The sequence below is a fragment of the Triturus cristatus genome, chromosome 6 (assembly GCF_964204655.1).
Source record: "Triturus cristatus chromosome 6, aTriCri1.1, whole genome shotgun sequence".
Taxonomy (NCBI): Eukaryota; Metazoa; Chordata; class Amphibia; order Caudata; family Salamandridae; genus Triturus; species Triturus cristatus.
In genome coordinates this window covers 1,343,041,925-1,343,061,809 of record NC_140589.1, presented here as the reverse complement: position 1 = coordinate 1,343,061,809, position 19,885 = coordinate 1,343,041,925, and the positions used below count along the sequence as shown (strand labels likewise).

The following is a 19,885-nucleotide window of genomic DNA, read 5'->3' as shown; positions in this document are numbered from 1 at the left end:
TTAGCGAATACCCTTTCATGTGATGCAGCACTTATGCTGATAGAGAGCTGGCATGAACTGCAGAACAGAACCCACTTCTCTCCCCCCTTTAAATAAAGAACAAAGAACAGACACAGGAGGGCGTTTTATGTTGTGATAAAATCAAAAGGATGCAAAAGGAGGTGCCAACATTTAACTTTTTTCCTCTGGCCAATCAGTTGCTATTATGTGCTGGGAGATGTCACATGGGAGAGTTTATGGAGCCATAATGCACTCACCGTTAATTCAGGTCTCATTTCATGGAGGTAAGAATTTAGAGTACACATACCCTACTTTGCTATCTTATTTTACTCGCTAGGCCGTAGAGCGTAGGGGCTATTTAGATGACAATTGCTTGTATCCCTTTCCTAATTTAAGCAGAAGAAGAGTTTAATAATTGAACAGTGTGAAAATGACAATTCTGCATGTATTGTATGAAAAGATAAACAGCATGAGCGGTCTTACCACTAAGTATGTTCTGTCCTAAGAGACAAAGTAAATAGGACATATCATAGGCTCTGCCATCTCCATTGTTGTAAGAGGTGTCGGAGGATATTGGTCAAATATATTTTTTTATTGAGCACCGTACTATCAGAGAAGATGTGTTTACCTTTAGTATACTGGAGCTAGAGGCTTTAGTAACCTTCGATTCTAGTAAAATATTTACTATGACATGAATAAATGTGCATACAGTAGGAATCTTTCTGTCCTTGTCTGGCATTAATAATTATGCATCGATGACCCAAGGAAAAGGCCAAGTGGTGTACAAATACTTACCCAAGACTTCTCAACAGTCAATTCAAGCTCAAATTTACAACTAGTCTAGTTGTATTTTCATTATGCCATTTTCATAAAGAGTTATTGAAGTGGGTGCAGTCATTCGACGGTCACTGATTGTGGGAGTGGTCTTGCTAAAAGTCAATCTTCAGTGGTTCAGTGGTCAGAGGAGGTGTACGGTTGCTATATTTATTGGTGATCCTTTCAGGCAGGGAATTGACAGCTCATCTGGTTTTCTCATTAGCATCCATTAATTCGGAATCATTACCAATCTGGCTGGGTCTGTTGTATCCCCTTGTGAATGGAGATACAGGAGAACAGTCCTCAGTAAATGAAGGGGTGAGTTACATACCTGGCCTGCTAAGTGTGTTTAACAGGTGAGAATAAAAGGGTGTTCTGCTCTGGTTGTGGCATAAACTCCTAGCAAGCCTTTCCCATGTCTATTTTAAAGCTTAGGCTACAGTGTGAGTGAAGAGAATGTGCACTAGCATTGTGAAATGTGAGGGCAAGTTATATTTGTTTGTAAATGATGCGTCTTCCTTGGTGTTGGTCATTCTTGGATCCTCCTCCATCAAATATAAATGCTGTCTTCAACCACGTTTAGGGAAGGTACGAACTTGGACAGTGTATTGTTACAGACACAGACGTTGGGCTGAGCCCATTTCCATGGCACTCATTGTATGCCATGTGCAGTGTACTGTTGTCCCTTTGCTCTTCTGTGGGAGTTTTGAGCAGAGTGCCACATGAAAGGTATGGTGCCCATGTAGTTAGTGACCACAAGATTATTACATTGTAGAGAACTTGCACCTACATCTCATCTTGCTCTGGGGAACTGGGTTCATTGTACTGTGGTGCCCTCTTTGTTGGCATTTCTGCATCATTAAGAATTTAGTGAAGATATAAGCGTCTCTTTTGTGACATGGAAAAACTTGAAGAAATGATTGACATTGGATTACAATTGCAAAATTAAATAATTGAAAAACATGGTTAAGTTTGTGGCATTTTTATGATGCGATGGAAATTAAGGCTGTGCACCCAGATGGGGGTGGTGTTCAGCTCCCAATTCTCCTGTGGTTATCCATGATTGCCATATTTGATTTACTGGTAAGTCCCTAGTAAAGTGCTCTAAGTGTGGCAGGGCCTGTAAATCAAATGCTACTAGTGGGGTTGCAGCACTGGTTGTATCACCCACACGAGTAGCCCTGTAAATGTGTCTCAGCCCTACCACAGTAGTGACTGCGCGCACAGTTGTAAACTGCCATGTTGACCTGGCAAGTGCACCCACTTGCCAGGTCCTAATCTTTCCTTTTCTTACATGTAAGTCACCCCTAAGGTAGGCCTTTTGGTCACCCATGGGTAGAGTGCAGTGTATGTGGAAGGTAGGGCATGTACTAGTGTGTGTGACATGTCCTGATAGTGAAATACTGTGTATTTCGTTTTTCACTATTGAAAGGCTGGCTGTCCCATAGGCTTTCATTAGAGCTGCACTGTAACATTTTACACAGTTAACTTCCAATTAAGAACAACTAGAGATTTTGAGTTTAGGCTCTCTGAGCTCAGAATTTAATAACATCTATTAGTAAAGGTGTTTTTTAAATTGTGTTTGAAAATGCCGCTTTTAGAAAGTGGGCATTTTCATCCTGTGCACCTCTGCCTGTTTGTGTATTCATTGTCTGGTTTTGGAGTGACAGGAGCTGGGGATGGGCATTCACTCTAGACAGTCACAAGGGGTGTTGAGGTGTGTCCTGCCTTGCCTGGGTGACTCATAGCTGGGCTGAATAGACCCGGTCTGCATTTAGAGTGGTTGGTGGAGCTTTCACTAGCACCTCCATGGGCTGTGCCTCTTTTGCACAATGCTGTCTCCACATCCTGTAGTGAAGCTGGACCAGGGAGGACATAACTGGTTTTTACTGAGCTCAGAGACTCTTACAACAAAGACATCAAAGACAAAATTGGGTATAAATGTTAGACCTTAACCCCAGAATTTTAGATTACTTCTGTACTAAGAGGACCCTGCAAAGAAGAAGAGCTGAAGAGCTGCCAGGAGGAGTACTGCCCCTTTGCTGTGTGTTGGTTTTTTGGGTTGGCCTGCAGTTGCCTTGCTGTGGTATCCTGCTTAAGAAGATTCTCCAAGGGCTTGAAGTAGAGCTTGCCTCTCCTGAAGTCTCAGGGACACAAATAATGTTATGTTAACTTAATTTTTCAAGCGTAATGGTTACCCTAGGATGTCCTGGCGCTGATCACTGCCTATAGGTTGCTAAGGTGTATGGTCCTATAGGGTGAAAAGTCACGTTTTCAGACCCTTCCTGAAAGTGAGGAGCTCTGTTGAGTTTCTAAGCTGGAATGGAAGATCGTTCCAGGCCCTTCTGGCACCTGTAATAAAACTCCTACCTCCCCAGTTCACTTTTTTGGCTGGGGGAACGATCACTCCTTTTGCTCCCATGGAGCGAAGGGCCCTTATGGGAACATACCATTGAAAACGCTGTTTCAGATGGTCAGGGTCAACTCCATGGAGGGCCTTAAAAACAATGCAAAGGGCTTTAAATTGAGTCCGTTGTTTGACTGGGAGCCACTGAAGCTGTTTTAATTCTTTCTTAACAGAGACAAACTTGGGTGTCCCAGTCAGCAATATGGCCGCCGCATTTTGCACGAGTTGGAGTCTGTTTAGGTGCTTACTTTGGATATTTAGGTAAAGACTGTTGCAGTAGTCCAACCACAACATGATGAGTGCGGAGACCACTGTCCTGAGACTGTCTGCCGGTAGAAATTACTTTATCATCCTTATTATTCTAAGAAGATGAAAGCTCGCTGAGACCACCACATTTACCTTGTCCCCAAAGGTGAGTTTGTTGTCAACAATGACCCCCAAGTTCTTTGCTTTCTTAGTTGGTTCGGGGAAGATTGCCAATTCTTCCGGCCACCAGTCTGGCGACCAGAATTTTGCATTGTTGCCAAATATGATGATCTCCGTTTTCCTTGAATTTAGTTTCAAGCAATTTGATGACATCCACAACCTGACCCCTTTCACACAATCATGGAATCATCTTCCTGTTTCAACCTCTTGCCCATGCCAGAGTGACAACACTATTTGCGTGTCATCTGCGTAAGATGTCAGCTGGAACCCAAAAGATCTTATCAGGGCCGCCAAGGGTGTCACATAAAAGTAAAAAAGTTAGGGACGAGCCCTGTGGTACTCCACATTGAAGGGAAAAAGGTTTAGAGTGGACTTTGTGTAAGTCCACCGTTTGAACTCTTTCTGTGAGGAAAGATTTCAGGAGGTCCCAGGCACTGCCTTGTACCCCGCCTTCTGATAGCCGGTCCACGAAAACATCATTGAAGGCCCCTGAGAGATCCAACATAATCAATGCTGCGTTACCTCCTTGGTCCAGAGCTTCTCTTATTTCCTCTGTGGATTTTATCAAGGCCAGCTCTAATTCACCTGCATCTTACTAAACAGCACCTGGACTCCTCTACTGGACTCCTGATTGCCAAAGGGTGCCCATCGCAGTTCCTGGGCCCTTGAAATCATGCGGTTGGTGCTGCAACCCAAGAAAAACAACACTGACTCTGTCAGTGATGCCGTCAGTGACGCTGTAACCTTCACTGAGGCCGTGGGCACTGCTTGGGAAGTGCACATGCACCCCCCTGCCTGCAGCGCAGCTCCGAGGCCCGTCGACGCCTGAAAGTTACTGATCTCTGTCCTAGTACTAATGCTATTCAACATTTACATGGAGCCCCTATGATTGCTATTGGAAATCCTTGGTGTCACCCAGCACCAGTACTCCAATCATATAAGAAAAAAAGGCATACATGTATAAGCAGAAAGTTTATCTTAAAAAATAACCCCAGAAAGTCACTTCAAAAAGCAACGACTAGAGTTATGCTATATGTAGGTGTTGAAATGAGATACAAATGTTTAAAAGACAAACAATACTGAAATTCACTAGTTACTATAGTTACTGAGTTAATTATAACTTGCACACTCGCTGTGCACAGCTTATGACCTCCGATATTAAATCACTCATGACATGTTAAAAGACATCATTGATGACTTCACTAATGAAATCTCAAATGAGTAAAGTATAACTGGTGAATGTGAGTTTTTTTTAGTTTTTTCAACTAATTTGTACATCCTTTCAACACCTAACTATAACTTCCCTTTAACATTTAATTTGTTTCAGAGAATGTCTGTTAACTTTTGTTCTTACGTAAGCTAAAATCTTTTTACCATACTTAACTATAATGCCACTTTAACCTTCATTTGTTTCCTGTGAATTTCATATTCAAACTTGAACATACACCCAAACCATGTGGGCAACCTAAAGCCAACACTCTCACTGCACATGGCCTTCAGCCTGCCCCTGTACCCAACACCCTTGTGGGCGGCCACCCCTCTGCTGCGCACTGCCTTTGGCTTTTGGCCATGCGCAGCTGCGGGGTGGCTGCAGCGTCTGGCCTCTGGCAAAGCGTAGCCAACCCTAGCTGAGCAAAGGAAGTCCACAGCCAGTTGTTGGCCACAAGGCCTGGCCTGAGGAAGTTCACGTCAGTAGTAGTCATGAAAAACTCTGGGTACCAGACTATATCCTCAATCTTTTATAAGAATTGATATTATCTCTGATTGATTAAGCTAGATGGAGGACATATGGAGTCTAATATTCACTGTCGATTAAGCTCTAACACTAATTCTTCATTAATGTAATTTAAAGGTTGCTAGATGTCGCAACAGAGATCCCTTGCTTGGTTTTTGCTAAACCTGGTGCCTTTTCCGATCAGTGGCCTCAGAGGTTGTAAAGGTAGTACGTGTCACGGAAGAGCTTGTACATTTTTGTAGTAGAAAAAAAGAAAATGTTGGAATGATTCTATCTCGTTTCTGTAAAAACTCAAGTTTCATGCTGATGCTGGCTGTGCACGGAGCACAGTTGAAACTTGCTGTTGTTTCAACTTGTTGATCATGTCACCTATCAACACATTCTTCAAGGCCTTGCAGACCCGAGTCTCCCCTAAACCCCCTTTTGTCCTGCAAGCTAGGGATTTTGATATTTTTCTTGACTGGTCTCTAGTGGAAAAGAATTAGAAGGGTGTTAGGTAAGCTGACTTTCCTGGTTTTCCAGTTCTGCTGGACCCTAGGTGTCATTAACTTCTTGTGTCCTGTGGTGCTAAAAGTTAAAGCATGCAGCTTTACTGCAGCATGCAAACTCATAGCCTTGAAGACGGTGTGTGCTTTCATTTTAGCACGTGTCATTTCCAGAATCAGGCGAGGTAGCCTGACTCCACATGAAAAATACTGATTCACCCATTCTGTCTGATCTGACTCCTTCCTAGTCATACTGCTAGCACACATTATGTATGTTTTGTTTTCTTTCACAGGATTTATACCAGTGTGCAGCCTTGGTTTGTCTCAGATGGGACGCATGAACTACGGCAAAGACGTCAGCACCCTGAAGTACTTCACAATCTGTGGCCTTCAAGAAGGCTATGAACCATTTGCTGTCAATACAAACAGGGACATCACCATGTGGCTGAGCAAGAGGCTCCCTCAGTTTATACCAGTACCAACAAACCACGAGCATATTGAGGTGAGTGAGCGCATACAATGGGGCTTATTTGCACACCCCTTGCGCCACCGGTACGTCACCTTTTTCCCATTTTAAAAGTGACGCACCGGCGGTGCAAGGGGCTTGTAAATAAGCCCCCATGTTTTTACCAATCTCTGCACATATTCTGTTATTGCTGAAAAGGGCACTTCACTAGCCAACAAGGGCCCTCGTTATAGATATAGACAAAATAATGTGGCCCTTATCTGGCCTTTCAAAAGCTATCTTTACATACAAATAGTCAGGGGGATACTTACAGAATAGAAAAATCCATGCCGAAAACAGTTGTTAACACAAATTATGAAAATTGTGCAAATATGCACAAGAAGTATAGATCCCAAAACCTACATTTTACAGCATAGGCACCGGAAGTAGGTGTGCTGAGGAGTGCTACAGCACCCCCAAAATAACCATGCTGGATTTCAGAAGGTGATTGAGCAATAAAGATGCCTTTAAATATTGTGTTATGTTGTCACATTTGCTGTGCTTAAAAGACAGGTCAGATGCCAGGCTGTGCCTTCTGACAAATAACAAATGTTTCTTTGAACATGGAGAACATGGAGACTGGTGATTATATTACTATCTCTGAAGTGAGAAGATTTTGTATAGTGAACTATGTAACATAATTTTTGGGGTACAGACAGTCTAAAAAGAAAGCTGTAGGATGCCATTTTTTCTAACACATAACATTAACATACCTTTCAGAGAACTGTAAACATATTTCAGAATATATCAGAAGTTAAGAGGGCACGAATGACACATTTTTTTGTAATTCTGATGTGTGTAGGAATTGTGCTCCAAAGTTCCACCTGCTACATACTACCCTCTTGCCACTCTCCTGCTGAACATATTTGGTACACTTGTTATATGTGGGTTGCTTGGATTTTTCACAACCACTGAAACTTCGGATATGTAACATCAATCGCAGCACCCCAACTATGAAAATTGTTCCAGCACCACTGTTTAACATTAGTCCTCAAAGTAACTAAATGCAGGACCAGAACATGCAGCACATATCTACAGTTACCATGATGTCTGTTTAATCGTTTTCTTATCCAGTATTAGGGGTGTCTTTCATAGATTCACATGCCTGAATCATTCCCCGTCGTCGAGACGGGAGCCTCCGGTACATAAAAAAGTAATGTCCTATAGACATACATAGAGAAAAATAGGTCTAAGGGTCTCCCCTTAGTAGCCTATCCTAGTCCTTATGTAAAAAGGACCAAACTCATAGAGCCAGCCAATCAGCCATCATCTCCCTCTAGAACCTTCCTGGCAGAAGCCTCAGTCCCTCAGATTTTCTACCGCACGTTGTGCTAGGGAGTCTCCAACCTGAGTTCTCCTCAGGATTTCTTTCAAGCCAGATTGTTCACTTTTTTGGTGACTTTCTTCTTCAAGGACTTCAACGCAGACTACTTCAGGCCTCTTATTGCTGCAGTGAGTGTTTATTTCATCTACAACTCCTGGCATGTCTGAATCCCAGAAGAAAGCCCTTTTCAGGGTTTGCTCTTCATGTGGGAAGAAGAGGCTTCATGTGGACGACAAGCATGACCTATGCTTGTATTGCCTTTATCCGGACCACGTCCCTAAAGACTGTAAAATATGTAGGTCTTTCCCTCATAAGACCTTGAGAGACAGGGAGGGTCGCCTGCTTATCTGGCTGGACAGGCTCAAGGACAGAGAGAGTGTGGTGTCCTCAGAGGCGAGCTTTTCCGGAACCTCTGAAGTCTCCCTGAAGAGGCCGAGAGTGACATCTCCTGGCCCCTCAGACGCTCCTCTTATGAAGACACACAAGAAGTCTTCAGAGGCAAGATCTTCAAAATCTTCAGTGTCTGACAAGGACTCTCTCACTTTTAAGAAGCCTACTCTGTCGGCCAGCAAAATTGCGACACCTTCCTCGGCGCAAAAAAGGCCATCAGGACATGTCTCCACAGCGACGACGACCGTGTCCACAACGACAGCGTCGTCAGTCTTCTCGTCGACGACGACTACCCCTTCATCATCGTCAGCAGGTACTCCTATCTCGTCTATTATACTGTTAAAACCGTCGTCGACGTCTAAGTCATCGTCGACGACGAAGATTGTCCCGTCGACGACGACATCGTCGATGAGGAGCCCACCGTCGACGGAAGAGTCGACGACGAGGGCGTCGACGACGTCGACGACGAAGGCATCGTCGACGAAGATGTCGACGACGAAGGCATCGACGACGAAGGCGTCGACGACAAATGAATCGTCTACGACCGCATCCTCGACGAAGACGAGGAAAATATCGTCGACGGGGACACCGTTGGTGAAAGCCATACCGTCGACGACGGTGTCGTCGACGGGAACGTCGTCGTCATCCATGGGTATTTCTGAACCAGCGCAGAAATCCGTACTCTTAGGACTGTCAGCACGGAAGACAGCAGGGGTTCCTGTACAAGGATCTGCTTCTGGCAAACTGGCCAGACCACAGATTACACCGGAAACGACATCTCCAAGCAAGGTGCAAACCAATTTGCCTATGGAGATTCTTCAGAGTGAAGAGTCTGAAGAAGAGCTCTTTGAACAGGCTACTTCCCCTTCTGAACTGTATGTCAAATGTCAAAGCACGGACGAGGAGCAGGAAGATATGAGCGGGCAAGAGCGCCCCGTCCGGGAACAGGTTCGCACGGAGGTCACTCCGATGGTATGCCTTCCTCTGTCAATAGTTAATGACCTCAAATTCCTTATCCGGGACTACAAGCAACGTTTCCCGGAATCGCCGGCGCTGGACGCAGGGGTCCCAGTGCCAACTACAAACCCACCAACGACAGCCCCAAGGCAATCACGACCGGCTACGCAGGTCTGCCACGAGAAACCGCCACCTCAGGTGATAGAGTCATCGGATGAGGAGGCTGAGGAGATGGAAGAAGGAGAGGTCCAGGGAGACCAGTCGGACCAGGATGAGGAGGAGGAGTATGTGGCATCCTCACCACCTTCCCCACAACCGCGCCAAGCTGATTCACCGCCAGTGGATATTGGTGGTTTTCATAAGATAGTTGAACGGGCAGCGACGCGGTTTCATATGGTCATGGAGTCGACGGAGACTGAGTGCTTCTTGCATGACTTTAAGGAGCAGACGAAGAAGACGACGAAATCGATCCCTATCATCGACTTTCTCTGGGACCAGGGAAAGAAACTAATGCTGACGCCGGCTTCCGTTCCTGCGGTTGTTCCACGCCTGGATAAGAAGTACAAGGCTCCGTCCACGGCGCCAGCTTGCCTGACTGGCCACCCGAAACCGGATTCGGTCGTGACCCAAACGGCCCAGAAAAATTCTCGTAATCCCTCCTCTCCTCTGTCAGCCCCACCGGACAAGGAGGGCAGAAAATTGGACACAATTGGCAAAAGGTTTTCAACCACTTCGGCAATGACCATCAAGGTGGCCAACTCCATAGCCCTTTTAGGGCGTTATAACCGCCAACTTTGGGAGGATATAGCCCCATATTTAGCAGAACTTCTGAGCACAGTTCAGGAGGAGGTAAAGGCACTACTTTCTGAGGGCCAGACCTCTGCGGCCGAGATCATTGATTGCGCCATAGACGTGGCCATGACAGGCTTTCGTCAACTGGCTGGGGCTGCGGTCCTGCGCCGCCAAGGATGGCTGAAGGCAACATCGTTCAGGCAGGAAATGCAGACGAAGGTGCTGGATATGCCCTTCGACGGACAACATCTATTTGGAGATAAAATTGACGAGGCGCTCCAAGCTATTAAGAAGGACACTGACACGGCTAGAGCACTTGGAACCTTGCAGGCAAGGAATCAGTCCTTTCGGGGCAACAAATCTAGAGGCCAGTCCTCCTACAGAGGATCCTTCCAGAATAGGTCCTCGTATTCCTTCCAGAATAAGACCCAGTACCAGCAAAAGCAGCAACAAGGTCGACAGTCGTCTTATGGAAGATCTAACTTCAGGGGTAAGAACCAAAAGAGGGGCACCGGCGGACGCCAGTGACCAGTTACTCCAGCCAGTCCAGCTACTATCTCCCTCTTCACAAATTGGAGGAAAATTGACCCATTTCCTGGAAAATTGGCGCATCATCACCACAGATCGCTGGGTACTCCAACTCCTCAGATTCGGCCATTCCCTAGAATTTACCACCATCCCGCCTGCAACCCCTCCCCGCAGGTTCCCACACAAGCATCTACGGCTGCTGCTCCGGGAAATATCGGAGATGTTGAAGAAAGGAGCGATCGAGCGGGTTCCATCGGCTCAGAGGGAGAAAGGATTCTACTCCCGCTTCTTTCTGATACGCAAGAAAGAAAAGAAGTGGAGGCCCATTCTAGATCTCAGGGCACTCAACTCTTTCCTGAAGAGTCAGTCGTTCAGGATGGTGACGCTCCAAGAAATCCTAGGCATTCTAGAGGAAGGAGATTTCATGACATCCTTGGATCTTCAGGATGCCTACTATCACATCCCGATACTCAGGGGGCACAGAAAGTTTCTACGTTTCGAGGTGGCAGGACAGCACTACCAATTCAAGGTCCTACCGTTTGGCCTCAAATCCGCTCCGCGGATTTTCACCAAGTGCCTTTCTCCTGTGGCAGCTTTCCTACGTCAAATGGGTCACCAAGTTTTCCCCTACCTCGACGACTGGCTGGTCAAGGCGCCCACGGCTGTAGGCGCAACCAAATCCTCCAACGCCTGTACCAATCTTTTCCATCATCTAGGATTGACTCTCAATCTTCAGAAATCACATATGTCCCCAACAAGAAGCATCACCTTCCTCGGGGCGACCTTGAATACGGAATGCGCGAGAGCATTTCCTTCAGACGAAAGAAAAAACAAGATCATATCGCTGGCCACGGCGGTGGCATCAAGAAAATCCCTAAGAGTTCGCACCTTCAAATCACTCCTGGGAATGATGTCTTCTTGTATACTACTCATCCAGCACTGCAGGCTTCGGATGCGTCCCTTGCAGGAAGCTCTCACGAACCAGTGGACTCAGAGTACGGGTTCGTTCGAGGACATTGTGAGGATAACACCGCGAATATCCAAGAGCCTCGAGTGGTGGAAAGATTACAGAAACCTGTCGAGGGGACTGCCGTTCCTGCTTCCAGCAGCGCCACTTGTGATCACCACCGATGCATCTCTAGCGGGCTGGGGAGCTGTCCTTCAGGACCTCAGAGTAAGTGGCAAATGGTCAGATCAGGAGCAACGCCTCCATATCAATCTTCTGGAGTTGAGGGCTGTGTATCTAGCGCTGCAAGCCTTTTTACCACGCATCCAGAACTCCCAGGTGCTCGTCAGAACGGACAACACCACGACGATGCACTATCTAAACAAACAGGGAGGAACGCGTTCGCTCACTCTATCGCGCGAATCGCAAAAGATCTGGAACTGGCTTGTTCTCCATGGGATCACCCTCAGGGCGGACTATGTCCCGGGCAAGGACAACACCATTGCGGACGCCCTAAGCAGGCAGAAATCCCTCTCCCACGAATGGGAGCTCGACGAGAGTGCACTAACACACGTATTCTCAGAATGGGGAGTCCCAGGAATCGACCTGTTCGCCACCAGGGAGAACGCCAAATGCCCAAGCTACGCAAGCTGGCATCCCCAACCAGAGTCGCTCGGAAATGCCTTTTCCATAGGCTGGTTCAGCGTATTTGCGTACGCTTTTCCACCGTTCCCGATGATTTCCAGGGTCCTCAGGAAGATGAAGGCGGAGCCCTGTACCCTGATCCTGATTGCCCCGTACTGGCCGAGGCAGCACTGGTTCTCGGACCTTCATCGCCTCTCCATCATTCATCTAACACAGCACCCGAACCTGCTGACAATGTCCAACGGGCAGGTGCAATTCCCGAACCTGCAATCGCTCAGGTTATCGGCCTGGCTCCTGAGCACAGAGAGTTCTGTCATTTGAACATCCCGCAGGAATGCAGGGACGTGCTAGCAAAAGCAAGGGCGGACAGTACCAACAAAACCTACTCTCTCAAATGGAAACGCTTCTGCGTATGGTGCTCGGAGAAGGGCCTGAGACCACTTCATATCACGCCTGAACAGATATTGCCATATCTACTGCTCTTGGCACAGTCCGGATTAGCGCATGCATCCATAAAGGTGCATCTGGCGGCAATTTCACGTTTTACCAGGACTTCCAAAGGCCCGTCTCTCTGGTCCAGTAGACTTATCAAACAGTTCCTTAAGGGTCTATATAGGTCTTTTCCAAGACCTCGACGGGTCCCACCGACATGGCACCTCAACTTGGTCCTTAACCAACTCATGAAGCACCCCTTTCAGCCCATTAATCGAGCTTCCATCAAGTACATCTCATGGAAAACGGCTCTGTTACTCGCTCTAACATCTGCCAGGAGAGTCAGCGAGCTGCAAGCTCTCTCCATTCAGGAGCCCTTCATGCAGTTCAAACAGGACAGGGTGGTGCTGAGGACAAATCCCAAGTTCATACCGAAAGTACCTTCAGACTTTCACCTCAACGAGCCGGTGGTCCTACGTTCCTTCTTTGCAAACCCTACCACGGCAGCAGAAAGGACGCTCCACTCTCTGGATCTCAAACGGTGTCTTAAGTTTTATATAGACAAGACAAAAACCTTCAGAAAGTCATCGCAGCTGTTTGTGGCCTACAGCAGGCCAAGGTTGGGTATGCCTCTAACAAAACAGAGCATCTCGAGGTGGATCTCCTCAGCAATAGCATTCTGCCATGACGGGGCCGGACGGCCTTTAAGAGACAGGGTGGAGGCGCACTCCACCAGAGCGATGTCCACATCAGCAGCGCTGTTCGCTGGAGTGCCGATTATGGACATCTGTAGAGCGGCGACGTGGAAGTCACCGCACACCTTCTCCAGACACTACTGCCTGGATGCTGAGCTTACGAAGGATGCTGCAGTGGGCCAGGCGGTACTTCGCCATCTATTCCAGTGAGGTGAGCCTTCCAACATCCCGCCATCCTGGTATGCACATTCTTTACTGATTTACTGTTTTGACGTATGCCAATGTTTCAACCTGATATGGTAATATGTGTATTATCTAAATATCTATATGGCATGTTGCATCAGAAATGTGCATAATGTATTGCTAACTACTCTGATTCAGGCATGTGAATCTATGAAAGACACCCCTAATACTGGATAAGAAACGCGTTACTTACCTGTAACAGCAGTTATCCAGTATTGGTGTCTTTCATAGATTCACATGCAACCCTCCCGCCTCCCCTGGAAGGTCTCACGTCTCTCTCTATCTATATTACGCCTACCTAGCTTGGTGCGTACGAAAATCTGAGGGACTGAGGCTTCTGCCAGGAAGGTTCTAGAGGGAGGTGATGGCTGATTGGCTGGCTCTATGAGTTTTGTCCTTTTTACATAAGGACTAGGATAGGCTACTAAGGGGAGACCCTTAGACCTATTTTTCTCTATGTATGTCTATAGGACATTACTTTTTTATGTACCGGAGGCTCCCGTCTCGACGACGGGGAATGATTCAGGCATGTGAATCTATGAAAGACACCAATACTGGATAACTGCTGTTACAGGTAAGTAACGCGTTTCTTATATGTTATCCATAGTATTACAGTCCCTAGATACAATGATTGAGTGATGTTATCATATGTCATGTGCATGGAACCTGTTATCACCAATAGGATGACTTGGTACTTGCCTCTCAGTTTGATGATCCAGTGAAATGTGTAGGGGATGCATGAGAAGGTGTGTTGTGTTTGGAAGACACATCTCTCAATTTGTAGTCTGATCTAACCCTAAAATTACTGCTCCCACCCCTGCAGATGATGTAGCAAGAAACATAACTACAATTATTAATGAACCTTGGCAAAGCCAATAGGTCTCGGCAATCTGAGAGCTATAGTCATTGCCAGTTTCTTTTTGTCATGTTGAATAGCAGCATGGCTGCTGTTCTGCATGGCTGCAAGTCATGTAAAAAGTGCTATGACCCAGCCTGTGCTGTATAAAGCAAATAGAATGTGATGGGCTATTGTGTGGGATATTCCGTTTTTAGACTCTAGAGGGACACTCCACGCTTGAAAACAAAACTCAAATTTAAATCACTGAGCGACATAATGCTACTTCATGCATGTTTAAACGTATGCATTGTCATTTCAAGCCCAAAAGACGTTGAAAGCTATCTTTGCGCAAGTCTGTCTAAACTGATCAACAACAGAGTGTTTAATTGTTCCCCCCTTTTTAAATGCAGCCTTTGTGCTCTAATTCCTAATAACTGCTTTGTTTGAAATGAAGCCCGGGTAGGAGCTTACAAAAACACGAGCATTCATGTGGAGTGCTCAAACACAATATTTTTTTCCCCTAAAACAGGATCAGTGGATCGACACAGGTTGTTGGTCCTTGCTCTGGGGGAGGGCTAAACACGAGAAGAGACATGACACCACAGAAGAAGCAGGAGACGAGCAACGGTTAACACAACAACAAGCCTCTTGGGAGGCAACACCACAAGAGCCACGATAAGACTTGTTTGATGCAGTGGGCTGAGACTCACTGCAATATGAATGTTTCCAGACACAGAGTACCTGCGCCACGAGCAGTAACTCATGGGGTGATTCTGCTGTATCTATGCTCCTGTTGACAAAGCTGTGCTACTGCCCAAGCCTAAGGACTCCTGGTAAAAGTCTAATGTTGGGGGGAGGGAGGTTTGGAGGTAACGGTTGGTAGTCTCCATTGTCACCTATTGTTAAAGTAAAGGTTAAGGGCAACAGGCACTCTGCAATGTTGGGAGTGCGGGCATTTTTAAGTCTTCTTTGGAGGGAGGCAGGGAGGGGGGTTGCATTCAAGGCATTTGTTGCTTAACGATGTGTTTTTGGGGGGGAATGGCTGTAGTTTTTGGTTTTTACGGCACTTATATTGCACTCTGACGTAATCGTACATTCAAGCCCATGTCCTGAGCCCCCGAAGGGTTAGCTGGCCTACTGAGCCGCAGCAACATCTTGGCTAACTGTCGTGTAGTTCCTATATTACCCATGCAGAACCTGCACGTTTGGATAACATAAACTGTAGGATTGGTGGCAGACTAACTCTGAGCACCCCCACAGAATATGTTAACCTGTTTGCATTAGCTAGCTCACAGTGTCACTAGAATCTCCTCTTATCGGGGAGAGAATAGTTTCTGGCAACCTTAGACCATGACAACCCTTATCCCTCAGAATTGGGGAAACAATGTACTACTTTTCGCTCAGTCACTCGTGCTCACTTACTTCGTCTCAGAGAGTTATACAGATGAAACAGTCGTGCGTGTTTACAATAAGTATTTATTGCACAGTTGTTCTTCAACCGTTAGACAGTAGCAGCTATATATGATCAGCAGTACAGTGAACATAAAAGGACATTACAGTTCTACCATCTTGCAATGATCATGAATACATACATGAATATAAAATGCATGATAAAAGTGTGCGTACTCCTACGATGCCTATCTAGATGTACCTAAGTGTACGTAGTATGTGAGTAGGTGTGAAGCCAAAAATCCTTCTAGGTTTAGTCTAACCCCATTACCTGAAGCAAGAGAGTGTGGGACCCCATCCTGGTCTCGAGCTGGACACCCCGCAAGGGATGTTTAGACCGCTGTCAGCTGGAGCATCTGCATGCAGGAGCCTCAGCGTCTCTGGTCAGTGTGTCGGCCTGGAAGTCTCGGTTCCCTCTCACTAATACTAGCAAGAGGTGCAGTATTTATACAAAAAAGTATCTTGGGTTCCTTTGTCCCTTGTTTCTTGTATTAGCCATTGTTGGATGTGAGGATGATGTATGGGATGAACCTTGTACGTAGATATTATGCAGGTGGATGTAGCCCCTACCTGGTTTCCAAGAACTCTTATGAATATTCATTCATACTGTGTCAGTCCAATGTTGAAGTCATAGAACACTATTGTTCGGGGAAAACCCTCCTTCTGCGCCCAGGACTAGAACTAGGTAAAGGTTCAATCCTAAAAGGCTCATTACAGTGTAGTGTAGGGGAGGGCATGTTGGTGAAGGGGTATGATATTCCCTGGGCCTATATTAGGGTACCTATATGGAACATAACATAACCACACACATGGGAAGACGGGCTGACTATATATCTACTATCTTGGAATGTAAATGGCCAGGGAGACAAATATAATTGAGGAGTCATTCTACAGTATGTCAAACGTCAGCCTCCCGATGTCCTTCTGCAGGAGACCCTCATAAAGGGAAACACATACTGGGCACTGGACAGATGGGGCTACAAATTAGTGGCACATGCAGGATCTACCACAGGGTCGAGAGAGGTGGGGATCCTAATAAATAAATCTCTCCCGCTTACTATTAATCAGGTCTGGCTAGAGACCCATGGGAGGTATGTTGCCTTCACTGGGAGTTGGAAGGGGGTGACCATCAATGTCGGCTCGGTCTATGTTCCAACGTGCTTACACAACATTATGCTACCTGAAGTGAGTGCCCTGCTATTTTTACTGCCAGACGGAAAGCTCATCATGAAGGGAGACTTTAACCAGATGCTGTGTGAGAAACAGGACCACCACCCCCCTAAACAAGTGGATTCCTACAGCCATCTGATTTTTGATTTTCTTACAGCCCTTGGGTTGACTGATGTGTGGTGTGCCCATAACCCCAGGGAAAAGCACTCCACATTTCACTCAGAAGCTCATCACAGTCTTTCTCTGACTGACTGTCTACTCGCCCTTTCACACCCACTCCATTACTTCTCAGAGATCTGTCACCTGGCTAGAGGTATTACTAATCACTCCCCCACATGGGTGGTGTTTAGGCTTGGGTGGGATCTCGGGACGCATGCCATAACAATTAACCCCTGGTATCTTAGGTAACCATATTTAAGAGTGACTAACGGACGCATCAGAACACTACTTGCAGAGAATGAGACTTCAGTGGGCTCTTCTCAGGCACTTTGGGAGGCATACAAGGTAGTAATTAAGAGTCAAGCACTCTCCCTTTTCGCGGGGCATAAGAAAGATGCCAGTGCCAAACTTGAGACCTTGAAACATGATATTCAGACACATGCAAGGGAAGTGCTTGCTTGGGACATCATTGAGGCCAGACACACACTCCTACTGCAGCTGGTGGAATATAGGGATGTGGTAATAAATGCCGCCCAGATGAGCCATAGGGCCACATAGCACTGCCTGTATGAAGTCGGCAACAAGGCAGGCAAGCTATTGGCCTGGTTGGATAAGAGGAAACAGGCCAGTCGATGAGTGCTGGAGGTGAAAACGAGGGATGGCACATGGGTGATAGACGGACAGGGAGTGGTGAATGCATTTGCCGCCTGCTACACCCAATTATACTCCCCAACCATGACAGCCACGGCTGAGGAATCCCGGGAATTGTTATCCAATATCCACCTGCCAACTCTCCTGCAATCAGACCGCAAAATTCTTGATGAAGAAATCACAGAAGACGAGATACTGGGAGCAATGCGTGATCTTAACTTAGGCAAAGCGCTTGGCTCAAACGAGATACCAATCGAACTGTACAAGCTAACCATCCAGATATTGGCTTCTCATATGTTGAAGATGTTTAAGGAGAGCCTGCACTTTGGCGCTTTGTCCAGAGACCAGAGGCTGCCCACCATAGTGGTTATACCTAAAGAGGGGTCACCGTCAAATGATTGCGCCTCCCACAGGCCAATGTAACTCCTCAACCCTGATGTTAAGATCTTGGCCAACGTTTTAGCCTCTCACCTGACCAAGATGAACACTGCTCTAATCCATCCAGACCATTAGCCCTACCATAGCACCTCTCATGACTTGCAATGCTTTCATGGCGTGTTAAGTCAGACGCCCAACATGCAGGAGTGAACATTAGTGCTTTCACTGGACGTTAAAATGGCCTTTGAATTGGTTGAATGGCCCTATATGTTAGAGGTATTGGCAAGAATGAGCTTCAGCCCGCTCTTCATGTGTAGGGTGCCACTTTTGTACACTGATCCATTGGCACAGGTAACAGTCAATGGGGGGACTTAACGTGAATTTAAACTCCAGCGTGGTGCTTGACAGGGTTGCCCTCTGTAGCTTTTGATCTTTGCCCTAGCCATGAACCCATTGGTGGCCTGGATCAGGCAAGACCCATTAGTCTGCGGTCTACAGAGGTCTGAACAGTGGGAGGATAAAATATCTTCATATGCAGATGACGTCCTGCTTTATGTGACACACCCCGAGACCACCATGAACAGTTCCTTACCATCTTTGGCCGCTACTATACAATCAACTTGGGAAAAATCCCACAAATATAATCTACAGGGAAAACTATCACCTATAACCCACAACTGTAGCTTCAGAGGGATTCCAATATCTCAGGAATTTTGTTACGGTGGAGCCAGCATTTTTCTTTAGCAACAACCTGTTGCCACCGCTGGAGAGACCAAAGCTAGACGTTTAGCACTCGAGATCCCTGCCAATATTGCTCTTTGGTAGAGCTGCTCTGTTCAAAATGATGCCCCTGCAGCACTTCCTCTATTTCCTGCAAAACACTCCATATCTGGTACACGACTCATACTTTAAGAAAATAGAGGGCATGATTAGGGCACTTTTTTGGGATGGGGGCCTGGCTAGGATTGCGCAACACAAATTGACAAAGAGATGGTACGACTGGGAGATGCCCTGCCCTCTATTTGTAAATACTACTGGGCGGCGCAACTAACCACCATTTTTGGCTGTCTTCCGCTCCCCAGAGGAACCTTCCTTCCGGAAGGATCGACTGATGTTGCATCTGGGGGGATACCTACAGGGTCTTTATGGTAACCCAAGATGCATCAATTTTCCTGGACAGACGGGCACTTTAAAAGGCCTCTGGCACACAGCCTCGTGGGCTGGAAAGGTAGATCACACAGGTCACCCCCTTTGGGTACCCTCGGAAGGTTAATAGGATTTGACAAATGGTACCCTATTCGTCTTTCAAGGGTAGGTGATTTATGGATGCAATACATGACAAACCAAGGGGATGGTTGGCTGACCTGAAACGGGAATATCATTTGGCAACTGCCAAAACTTATCGCTACATACAGGTGTGCAATTAGAAGTCTGTTGTGTGAATCTAGGGTACAGCTTCAAACCTCTGACACTGACTGTGTAAATATTGCTCTGAAAGCTAGTATTTCTTTAAAATACAGTTAGACATTTTACATGCTAGACCACTATTGTTTACGCCTATCTTCAATATCTTCAATATCACAATGAGAACACATTTTAAATGTATGTATGTTTTTGTTATTCATATGAAAGACAATGGTTGAGTCTCAGTCTTTAATTGAAGTTGGATTAGGCTTGGAAGACCCTTGGTGTACATTCAGATGTAGGAGAATCTGACCTATTATGCTGTATTTGTTAGTTATTCAGACAGACAGATTTATGTTTTTAATTAGCTTACTGCCAGTTCTGTTAAAAGACTGTGACTCGGTCGGTGGTGAATTGATCGGGTTGGATGATAAGTCAGCCTACATTGATGGTCATCAATTTTGGTCAAACACTGTTTATTCATCTGCAGAGTGGGGCCTGGTCTCAGGA

General features: G+C 46.3%; 1 protein-coding gene across 1 annotated transcript in view; it reads left to right on the top strand.

Moving 5' to 3' along the window:
- Nucleotides 1-19,885, top strand: part of RYR2 (ryanodine receptor 2) — a 3,458,987-nt gene that overhangs the window by 1,693,666 nt on the left and 1,745,436 nt on the right. The window contains exon 28 of the mRNA XM_085612346.1: nucleotides 6,163-6,371. Within this exon, the coding sequence (XP_085468472.1) occupies nucleotides 6,163-6,371 (209 nt within the window). The remainder of the gene's footprint in view (nucleotides 1-6,162; nucleotides 6,372-19,885) is intronic.